General features: G+C 38.6%; 1 protein-coding gene across 1 annotated transcript in view; it reads left to right on the top strand.

The window, feature by feature from the left end:
• The window catches only part of LOC140371956 (adhesion G protein-coupled receptor L3), a 271,947-nt gene that overhangs the window by 171,468 nt on the left and 88,115 nt on the right, over positions 1-12,364 (top strand). Inside the window, exon 6 of the mRNA XM_072459197.1 lies at positions 9,782-10,150. Within this exon, the coding sequence (XP_072315298.1) occupies positions 9,782-10,150 (369 nt within the window). The remainder of the gene's footprint in view (positions 1-9,781; positions 10,151-12,364) is intronic.

Raw genomic sequence — 12,364 nt, 5'->3', positions numbered from 1 at the left:
TGCAGATGTATAGATTCCAAAGCCACTTGTAAAAAAGTGTTCAAAATGTGTCATTATGGATATTTCTGTCTTGATTGCTTTTAGAGAATATCCTAGTTGGAAATTTAATTTTACATGCAGCATGGAGCACTTTTTGATGTCAGTTCTCTGGAATGTAGGCTACATGCTCATTTGGCAGCTACGTGCTGATCACGTAGTGCAATGATTTAAGATTATGTTTTTTTTGGAGGTATTTACCAACACGCACACACAGATGCACATGCACATACACAGGCTTCTCACAAACTCCTTTAATGCTGATGCACAATGGGGCTCTGTTAGTAATGCAGCTTTAGAGTTGTAGCAGAGAAACAGGAAAGGCTTTGTTGGTGTTTTTTAGATGGAATTTATCCATGTAAGGATAAGAAGTCTAATGTACAAAAATCACCTTGAGAATGCTTCAACAAATGTGTTATTATGTTATCTTTATCATTGAGGGATATCATATTTTGTTAGTATTTTGTTTGGGTCTGAAATGTAATACGTTCTTATTCATGAGTTTTGGGCTGTTTAAAGGTGAGATTTGGAGGATTTTTGACCATTCAGATAATTAAATATTTAGTTTGTAGCAGAACAGTGCACATTTTTTATAAGTAAAACCAAAGCTAGAGTGATAGTTATTAAATTTATACTTATTACTTATTTGATTTGTCTTTACGTAGAAACCCCACAATAGCATTTATAAATCATTCAAGCTTTTTATCAAAAACCTTTTGCCCATGAACGAGAATAATTGGAAATCCCCATAGTCCACCATCATCATAATACGACAGACATGCACCCTTAATTTCCCAGGTTGCTCACCACTGGTACCAGCTTGTATCTCATGACTACTAAAAAGAACATTAAATATAGTCCGATTTGTCATGGTGCCTTCTCTGCCTATATTCGTGTCCATGTCAGGAGTGATGGATAGGGCCGGGCTCTTAATTGAGGGATTGCCTGCCACGTCTCTCACTACACAGGTGATCTGTGTATGAGTTCTAGATCAAGGTAAAGACGGAAAACGGATCGTGATGGATGGCCGGTCGGCGGAGTTTGCCAGATGGGAATCATGTGATATATAAGGTGGAAGTGTGCTCACTGATTGAATAAACATGACAGAGCCTCCGATCGGGCTTGAAACATGAGAGCGATGGTGGAAATTTGACAAAGTCTTCATTTAGATTCTGCATCAGAGTCAGAAAAAACTCTGAGATCAGCAAAACAATGCTCTATCAATCTAGTTTATGATAATATGGGTCTGTGGGAAAGGAAATGTATATCTTCTGAATGGACAACGTAAGGCGTATGAAATCAAAACAGATCTCTGGCAAGGCACTGGTGTGGTCTTGTTACATTTGGTAAAGACAAAGGGTCCATTGAGAGTCAAATAGAAAAAAGTATACGGTTTCCTGCATATGGAAAATGAAGCGTAAACATATGGAAATTGGAAAAAAGTTAGGGGGGAAAAAACCTGTGTCTTCTTTGTCATTATTAGTCTGTCTGTTAAAAATAAATTGCAGCCTTTTAGATTATCACTTAATATTAAATGGCTAAAACGTGTCCTGTGACTGTTGACATCCACTGAAACGTCCAAGTGTACCTTTTCTTGATTAGAATTGCACAATCCAATCGAAACAGTGCCACACGCTGGTGGGAAGAACAAGCTGCGTCCTGGTTTGGTTGCCTCTCGCTTAAATAGTAATAATAATGGTTGCCCAGTGAAGAGATCTGACATCACGCTGGGAAAGTCGGGTTGGAGAAGAAAACCTGCTGTTGACCAAAACCAGAGGCACATTTTATCTTCAGGTTTATCCTCATGCCCTCAGGTCTATCAAATGTCCTGGATCAGTACTAATCGCTATTATATAGTATAGTCTTTTATTCCTTCTGCGATTCTTGAACTCTACCCTTTTTATTCTTTTATCTAGCTTGTGTGCTTGTTATGTGTGTGTTTTTGCCCTTCAAGGAGTAATAAAGCTTTCAGATTGTAATACACATGACCAAAATGACCTCAATACTGAAGTAAAAGAAACAAAAAACACATTTCACACACCAAACTTCATGTTGAAATACTGCATTTTAAATAGTAAATTGTGTATTAAGAAAAATCAGTATAAAGATGGACACTATAGCACGTGATTCTGATAATATTGACCCAGCAAAGATGGTGCGCTAAAATCAATTAAAAGCTTTATTTATTAAAGACCAGCAGCGCTCTTATGTCACTGACTGTACGTTTGCGTGGCACTCACCCGTGTGTGGGTTTACAAGCCCAGGTCTGGCTCCAGTCTCCCGCACGTCGCCGCTGTCATTTAAATTCAAACACAGGCCGCGTGTCTCGGTGCATACATATGAGCGGCGCGCACTCTCTCTCGGCGCCGCCTGACCTCCAAAGATGCCCTCTCGAGTCACAGCTGGGAGCGCGGGGGGAATGAGAAATTAATTGCCAAACAATGCATAGCGCCCATCCATTACGGCCCTCATCATGTCAGATGATATCGGGGCATTACCGGATGTCTGGCTGCATAATTTACCCGAACAACTCTTTTCTTCTCCCTCCTAACCCTGTCACTGATGGGTTTGCACGACTGCCACCAAAAGGATCCATTAGATGACACCGAGCGTTAATCGCGGGTTTATTTTCGTGCCGTTCAGGAGGAAATGCGTTTTTCTAGTGGGTCGGGTAACATGAGCATTAGAGGGTTGATAAGCTTATTCAGGAGTGAGTCATGCCATTATATGAGACGCGTATTGATCCCGGGGAAGCGAAAAAATCGATACGCTTGTCTTTGTGAATCCAGAGTAACTATTGCTCTAATTTCGAATACCTTACGTGTTGCTGAGTGCCGATGTTTGATCACTTTTAGGGAACTTTATTCATTTGCAACCCAATCTCAAAATAAAGTTTGGTTATGTTGGCTATAACTATGTATTAAGCAATGATGGCTACAAACAATGATCAATTCACATATTTAGTGGAAGGAAGAAAGTGGCTATTTAGATATATATATATATATAAGTTCCTAGCTCCTCACAAAGAATAAACTGCCTGAAAAGTTATATTTTGTGTATTCATAGTTTCAGTTGACTTTCCAACTTGGAGCAAACAGAAATATCCAAATAAAAACAGCTAGAAAAATGAGCAAATAGATTCGGCACAATCTTGTATCCAGACGCTTTATTAGTTCTCAAAGCATCTGAAAACACTTCTCAATGTACATATTTACATGGTTAGATACATTAACAGATTTTTTTGTGTCATACTTTTACTTCATTTTTTGCTCCCGTACGTTTTAAGTAAAAAAAATGAGTACTTCTTCCACCACTGCATATAGCCACATTCAAAGCTCTTTTTTGTTTGTTTTCTATCGATAATAGGTAAACAGTATGTTGTGGTCGTGTAGTATTGTAGGTTTTTGTCACAAATAATTACTTGTACAATATAGGTAGAGAACAGAATTTACTGTGTTATGAAAAAAGAAGTTGCGTACTAAAGCTTTAATAGATTTTTGGACTTTTGCACTTGGATGTAGTGACAATTTGGTACGGACACAAGCCAAAGGTCCCAAATTCTGCCTAGTGATTAGATTTAGCATTATTTAAAAGCTAAATGTTGATATTTTACAAATAAGAAAAAAATGTACTCTTTTGCGAGTAAAACCAGTGCAAAATTGTGTTGGCTATTAAAGATGAGTGGATCAGAGTATCTCCAAGACCGCAGCTCCCAGTGTGCAGTGGTCTTTATCTGCTGAAAGCGGTCCAAGGAAGCAAACTGGCAATAGGTGCTGCTTGTGGGGAGTGAAGAGGCCAAATCCCTAAATATTGGGGAATTGCTTTTGAAAGTCTAAATTAAGGGATACAAATCTTGAAAGGAATGACTATATCTTCATTGTTATTATCCCAGACAGGAATTTGAGGTTTAAAAGTCAGGGACAGTAGAAATAACCACAAAAGTGTAGAAATATAAGCTACAATCACCTTTTTGGCAGCTTATCTCCAAAACAACCCATCAATTTTACCGCCTATAATCCAAATATATATTGGACTGCATATTATAGGTAATCAAAGTGTTGTGCCTTATTTTGTTTGCATTTTTAGCATGAAAAATGATGATGCATTTGGGTCCAGTCCAGTCGTGGAAGGTTGACTGCAGCGTTTTCATTTTTAGCCCCCAAAATCCCTCTCCACATCGTTTGATCTTGACTCTGCAAGATCCCAATGCTCGCGGTGCGGAAATAGCCGTTCCTATGAACCGGATCCATTTCATAACAGCAGTATTCTTTAATTTAATTTTATATTTTTGTCCCGGAGCGGAGTTGAGTAAGGCTTATCTAATTGCGGAGGCCCCAGGATGCAGACAGAGAGGCTAATTAGTGAGGAAGGGAGGCTTTGAAATGAGACACAAAACGCTGTGTGGTCGGAGGACGGTGGTGGTGGTGGAAATGTGTTCAGCGAGTGGGATTTTTGTGCATCAGAAGCCAAGTGTAACAGGGAAAACCTTGTGCTTTCTCTCAATGAAACAAAGCTACAGGCCAATAGTGATGGATATCTTCAGGATAGTTTGTTTTTGTTCGAAAGTAGATTATGTAGACCGGCTTTTTCCTGTATTGTTAATTGACTGGCTAAATTAAACGTGGGGAAAATCGTGAGTGGTCAAAAATCATCAAGATTAAACTTAGAACCATCGTGCGACCAAAGACGGGTCACGATATATACAAGAATCTTGCTCGATTACACAAGAGCTCCTTAAAGTAATGCAGAGGAGTCCAACTGTGAACTAGCCCATATCTCTCCATGTCTGTTTCATTTAGTAACTTTTACAAAAACACCTCTCGCATGTCGCGCTCGACTCTTCTAACCGTTAAACTGCGGCGACTTCACCACATGGACTCTCGAGCCAGACATTCGCTCAGACAAACTTTGGTCGTAGCCAGGGCTGATCCCGTGAACCATTGCTATGTGCCGTCTCGCGACTTTTAATTACTCATGTCGTGTAGTGGGACGTATCCATAAATCTTACAAGACAAAAAAAAAGTGCAGTGGACATGAGGCTAGAATATAAATCCCCTTTTTCAACCAAAAAGCGTTTCAACCGTTCAAGGTCACGACTGCAAACCATCTGGCTCCTACAGGCCGGCCGTGGATCAATGAACATTTGCTCAACCCTAACTACCAAGAAGTGAATATTGTTGTTTTGTCCTCGGGCAAAGACTCTTCACACACCTTTCTCATGCATGAATATAGTGTGCGAGTTAGAGATGGCGGTCAGAGAGGCCCCCGACGCCGCAGATGGGGAACTTCTCTGCTGTGACTACTGTGTCTTTGTCCTTTCTTTCATTATTCCCACTGCATTTAACTTGACATAACTAGAAAACATTTTTGAACTTAATTGAAAACGGCATTTCAACAGCACATTTTTTTTGAAGGATTTTTCGGCCCGTAGGCTTTATTTGACAGGACCGTGCAGTACGTTCCATTCCAACAAAGAAGGCTGCACGGTAGCAAAGCAGAGCAAACGATGCAGAGGGCAGGTATGTTTTGTTCCGGCGCAGATACAAAATACTCAAATCTGAAGGTCAGTCGAGAGTCCTTGAGAAGCATACCCAAATGTTCCAAAATGCTTGCTCTTGAACTTGTTTACTCCCCCCGCCGTTTGGACAGATCGGAAGAGCTGGCAAAGCAAAACAAAATGTCCTTGCATTGTCTCTGCGATCTGCGAAGTTTCTGCTCACCCCGTAGAAAAATATACAACGCTCAAGGACACTCTTTCTTTTCTACTTCCACTGGCCTGCTGTGCGTCTTTGTAGGTGTACTTAACGGACTGGAACATACCGTAAAATGATTATACGCTTGATTCGGAGGGATTATCAGAAATCAGGACTCGGGATTCCAGATGTGACTTTTGTATTAACCCCGGCACTGTGTCGCTGATTTTCTGAACCCGTCTCGATGTCCGTGCGCCGTAAAGAGATGAGCAGATGTAAACTTGATCTCATTGTCTGCGAAAGTTAAGACAATCCCACGATGTTTTAATTCAAATCGCAAGACGGAGTCACAGTACGTTGACGTAGCTTTGATTGGGGTCGTGAACAAGCTTTCATTTCAACATGTGGTCGATCTATTTGCATTATGTTTAGTGGTCTTTTTAACAGTGGAGCGTCTGCCACCTGCTTGTCTACATGTTTTTTCCACAGTGTAGCATTAAAATGAACAATCCACCTCCGCCAATAGGTTTTTTATTGTTTTTATTGCTCCAAATACCTCGAAAAACATGCTCGTCTTCATGGTGATTGCTAGCTTGAACGCCTGCTGTAGAACGTTCCTGGAAAATCAATAACATCTCTATGGAAACAGCAATGAGGACCATAATTCTTACATAGTGCACCTTTTAGAATGTATTCACTATGTAACTTGGTAGAGCGGCCCACGTATTAGCAGTACGATTCCAACTCCCACAGGTGAATACTGTTGTTGTGTCCCTGAGCAAGACACCCGCCTCACTCCTGATGTCTGCGTGCGTTAAAAAGTGCTATATAAATGTGATTACCGTATTTTCCGGACTATAAGTCGCACCCTTTTTCATAGTTTTGGCCGGGGTGCGACTTATACTTATATTTATACTTGTATACTTATACTCCGGAGCGACTTATATGTGATATTATTTGTTATTTTCACACTTACAACCGCATTTCATACTCCAGTGCGACTTATACATGTTATTTTTCTTCTCTATTATGCATTTTTTGGCTGGTGCGACTTATACTCCAAACTTATACCTTTCCTTTGAACTGTCATGGTCTTCCACTGATTTTGCTTCCCTCTTCCCTGATGAATTATAACTATTATTGTTGTTTCAATGAAAAATGAACACTCCTGGACGAATGAGGGACTACACCGACATGTTTGAAATGCTGTTGATGTTTTTCCTGTTGTTGATGTTTTTGACAACATTTTAGTCTTTCCTTATAAACCATATACATCAAATCACGGGTAATAACTTACGATTACCAGCCTGATCTTTTATGTACAGACTTTACTCTGACTCTTGCAATGTACTGTTCCTTCCTTGACCATACACTTTTGACACAGACCCTTACATCCTACAAAGGCTTTGAGGATGCTCTGATCCAGTTATCTTAATTTGACCCCTTTTAAAACTGTACATATGCTTGGTCTTCAAGTTTGATAGCATGATAACATTATTAGTGGACTTAATTTGTCAGCCGTCTTGATGCCTGTTGATAAATCATTGGTTAAGGTCTTTCTAACTAGCTATGTTTTGGAGCAATTAAACTACTTACTTTATCCAGTCCACAAATCGCTTCGTAATCCTTTAATTAAACACTGCAAACATTGTGATTTAGTTGGGGTAAGTTGTAACCAATGAGCTAGTTGTACTTGATGGAGCGCCAGCACAGGATAATCCCAAACACCCGCGGATCCTAAAACGCGCACAACACAACAAATTATTTTCTTTGCTCAAGAAAACAAGCGCTCAATCAACCTTAGACTCTCGCTGCGATGGCAAACCGTTTAATCAACCTTAGCGTCTTTGCTCCCTAAACGCATCGGCCGCTGATTGTAATTTGGATTGTTTTATCCAGATCTCAATGGGAAATCTGTGACTTATGATTTTGCATTTAGCATTGAGAGGGGATCAGGCTAAACAAAAATTAGCAAAGTGGCCTCTCGCAGGTGATGGCTGTTATCTGAGCTCTTCCTGATGCGTGACATCCATTATAGCTGACAGCCTGGAATCGACGCTCATTAAATTTGTTTTACTCTCCTCTCATTTAAAAGGCTGGGGCTATTCGTCACTTCTGTCGTTTTGATTGTATCTTTACAATAAGCAGCTATCAAATTGCTTTCCTGTAGCATTTGGCTGGGGTCATAATGCTACTTTTTGAGTCGGTATTGTATGTTGGCGAGGCAGTATTAACCCTAACACCGCTGGTAGAACCTACAGTAAACCAAAGAATAATTCACTTGTAACACTGGTCACTGTAGAAATAATAGCATTAGTATTAGTACATAGTTATAATTAAAGTATTTGATGTTTTGGTGGTTACGCTCACTTTTTATATATGTTTTAATTTTTCATCACACTTGCACACAACTGGAACTAAATCTGGGACTAGACCAGGACTTGGGTTTTTCAAACAAATTCCCAGACACTAATAAATATGGAAACTGGATACTAATTTGATGGATTGCTGATGGAAAAAATATATAAAACTTACTTACAATAGGACAAAGTTGGACTTTTCTTAATCGTTATTTGAACTGGTACAATATCCCATGATTATATTAAATGAATCGCTATTATTTTATTAGTGTGTTTTGAGTGTTTTAATCGTCATTGTGTCATCAGAATAAGAATATAGTTAGTGTCATTGTGAAGTCACAAACGAGGAACTTGTTACAACATAAAACGATAATGAATAATATAAACCATGCTTGAAAAAAAAGACATGCATGAAAAATTGTAAGTGTAAATGTAAGTGTTACGATACATAGACTTATTCATTACATAATATTAGTATACAGTGTGGAATGAGTTGAACAGCAGTGCAAAACGACCAGAACAAATCGTGTCAAAAGCTGTGTTGACTATCGCGTCTTTTCCTTTGTATCGAGATTCAACGTTTAGACAATTCTAACTAAATCAGGGTTAAACCGGGCTCACACGAGGACCATTAAAGGAGCAGTGTGAACGGCCCCGTCGTTGCAGTAGACTTTGTGTACCGTATCCTCGTGAACGTGCTTTGATGCCCATTTCTCCCAGTGTCACATTAGCGGATTCCTCCTACAGTGCCACCCACGGGGAAGACTCGTGCGTAAGAAATGTCTGGTTGACATGGAAAGCTCATGTACTCGCAGCACACGGTTATTGAGCGTACTTGAGGCTGGCCCGTGTCAACAGCTACTTTTAGAAGCCTCAGCAGGAGACTGTGTGTGTTTGCTGCTTTGCCAGTGGGGCTCTGGAACGACACACTGTGAATGTTGATGCAAAGTCACACCTGCCACATCCAAGAAACCTTCAAACGTCCTGAACCGGGAAATGGGACTATCTCTAAATGTGCGCGTTATGTTTAGAGCTCGAAATGATCTTTTTAATTATTATCTTGTGTAAAAATTAGAGATCTTCCCCCATGAGTTTACATTTTATGCAAAAAAAAGGGGTTTGTGCTGGTGAGTTATACCTTTTGTAAAGCTGTAGTTAGGGATAGTAGTACAATGACCTCAAAAATATTCAATCAAATGAAATATTCAAAATAAAAAAATGCACGTGCTTCATTCTGTTGAAACTGTGTCTTGTTCTAATGTGATGTAATTGTATCTGGTTAAATAAAAATAAAGAAGTGATTTATATTTTCCTCAAACAAATACATCAAAAGTCATTGCCCTTTTGTCACCTTGATAAAAATGTTACGTCCAGATGTGGAATTGAAGAGATTATTGTGAAAAGTCATTTGTTGTTGTAATTGTTGTAATATATGAAGTGCAGAAGTAGTTGTTACAGTTGTAATAGTGGTAGTAGCAGGACTAGTACTTCAAGTTGAATACTCTTTTACTTCTTATTACTGGTGCTGAAGGTCAACTTGCCCTTTTCTGCTCACAGTGACATTGGATTTAGAAATATTGGATCTAGGCAGTCTTCAGAATCACACCGCTATTCAAACATTCCTCTTCAAACCATCTTAACACCTGCCCGTTTTGAATCATCATACCAAACTCTTTTATCGTTCTTTTGCAGAATCCTCCTCCTCGATTATGGTTTACATGGACCCCGCCACCACCACCACCATCAGCAGCGGCAGTCGCACCTCTGGTCGCCCCAACACCGTTACTATGACGACCACCACCGCCAGGACCAGCACCGCCAAGACCCCGACCACCACCACGCCGGTGCCCTACTGGGCCCGGACCACGTCCACGGCGGCCCCAGCGCTGACCGTCGTGGAGGGCTCGAAACCCGAGGAAGACGACAGGTCGGCGGCCTCGTCCAACCTGCCCAACGCCAGAGCCACCGAGTCCTGCAGCACCATGGTCATGATGGACATAACCTGGCCCAAGACCATGCAGGGGCTGGTGGCCAAGATGCCCTGCCCGTCCGGAACAATAGGTACGCTCTATCGTGAAAATAAACTCACGACTATTAATGTAATCAGAGGTAGAGTTCAGTAAATGATGGAAGGAACTGTCATTTTGAGTGAATATTTATTCTGGGTTGTTTTTATTTGTCCCAGTGGAGGATGTTTTTGTGTTTCTTTTTCTATACTATGATAAGATTTCAGCAGGGGACCATTGAATTGATCAGTTGAACGAGTCATTATAGTTATTGAGTTATTGTGTCAGTGGCATAATTTTACTTTCTGCCGTATTTGATCATTTTTAGTTTCTTTAGCAACATAGCGCACTTCAAAATGTATTATCATGACAGGCCTGGTAGACTGGCCAAAAGGGGTATTATTACATCAAAATATTATTACTGAAAGTTGAGAAGTACTGGTAAGAAGGTAATAGTCCAAGAAATTACTCTAGTATGAAAAGTAAGAATAACTAACTGGACTTAACATATCATTTGAAGTTATTGTACAGTAATTGAAAAGACAAAACATTAAATTTGGCAGAATTCATATAGGGAAAATAAATATTTTTCTAATTATTTCTTGGATGCGTATTGTGCAAAAAATACATTCAAACTATTTTATATTGTCAAACGTACAGCTTTTGTAAAAAAATAACTCAAGGAGTAGTGTTACTTCAAAAACTATATTCAATTCAACTTTATTCAATTTGTAGAAAGAAGAATTTATCAAAAAAGTTACAGTAAGTATACTAAATTTAACAGTGTACTTCTCACCTTTGAATAAGTTTGTTAAAATAGTGTATAAAAGAAATGTCCCTTTATATTGTAGTAAAGAGTTTCAACTCAAATGTTATAGTTGTAGTAGTAGTTTTTTGTATTATTGGAAGATTGGAAGTAGCAGTATTTTAAACACTATCTGAACTATTTTTTTTTTTCATGCAGTTTTGATTATGGAAATAACTGCAAGCACCAGGAATTGTAACAGCTATAACATAAGTAGAAATTAAATGAGTTCTGCATTCATTTATTTTAAATTGCAGCTATATTTTAATCACCATGGCTTTTGTTTACTTCATGAACCATTTTTTAATTTATTTTTTAGATAATGTCTTCATTAAATCTTCTTGTGCAGCTCTTGATGTTCTTTTTCCTGCAGCACAGAGTACTTTGCCTCTCTCACCGTCTCCCTGATGTTGTTAAAGCTAAACATAGCCCTGCATTACATCCACATGGCACGTGGTAACTAGCACGACACACAGCCTTATTTATGCCTCGTCTCCCAGGATTCAATTGGTGTAATTAATTAGTGGGTAAAGACGTTTGTATTAGTATCACCGCAACGGCGCCTCTGCTTTGTGCATCGGCTCTGAACGCATATTCCCTTTGAATAGTAAATGTATTCAAAATAGAGATATGATTTAGTACATTTATGCAGTACATTTATGCAGATTTGTTTTTAGGCTAGCTTTTTTTTCTGTTTTAAACGAGACATGTTATGCAAAATTTACTTTTAAGAGCTTTTATAGCTTCATATATATATATATATATATATATATATATATATATATATATATATATATATATTTTTTTTTTTTACTCATTTACTCCTTCAAAGTTTTTGAGTGCTTCATGCATATTTGACTGATCTTTATTCTCCTTTTTTTGTTCTCCATACTGATTTACTGATTTACTTCACAATGATTTATCGTGAAAGAGCAGGCTCAAATCACCTAATTTGTTCCTTTTAAGTCTTTTTATATTAATTTTGCCCAAAACATAAAATAATGACCGACAGGTGTCATAAATTATAACTACACAGCAGACCAAATCATAATACTACACGTCTTCTATAAAAGAACAACAGCAAAATCCTTATTGTATTTTATATATTTGTCTATTTCGTTATATTCCTTTATATTTATATATTGTATTGATTTATTTTGCATGTATATAACAAAAAATAAACAGTAAGAAAAGTAGGTGCAGGTAGAGCCATAAAACCAAATATGTTTTAACTTTTGACCTGAACCATCCATTTCCATCCATGTGGAGAAATGTGGCTGTGGTACTTGTTCTTCTGCAATTCAATTAAAATTCCTTGCACTCCAATGCATTTCAAATATGTATTTTTGACTCAGAAAGAGGAGAATTTTGCCATAACTTACTTTAGCATTCAAACCAATTCTGTTACTCGCATTGATGAATACATTTAGCCACAGCAGCATAGCATTCAAAGGACAACTTAGC

Source organism: Eucyclogobius newberryi, unplaced genomic scaffold (assembly GCF_026437365.1).
Source record: "Eucyclogobius newberryi isolate DKJ021-1_F unplaced genomic scaffold, fEucNew1.0.hap1 SCAF_22, whole genome shotgun sequence".
In the NCBI taxonomy this organism is placed as follows: Eukaryota; Metazoa; Chordata; class Actinopteri; order Gobiiformes; family Gobiidae; genus Eucyclogobius; species Eucyclogobius newberryi.
The sequence above is the reverse complement of the archived record's forward strand: the minus strand, read 5'-3'. Positions and strand labels throughout refer to the sequence as shown.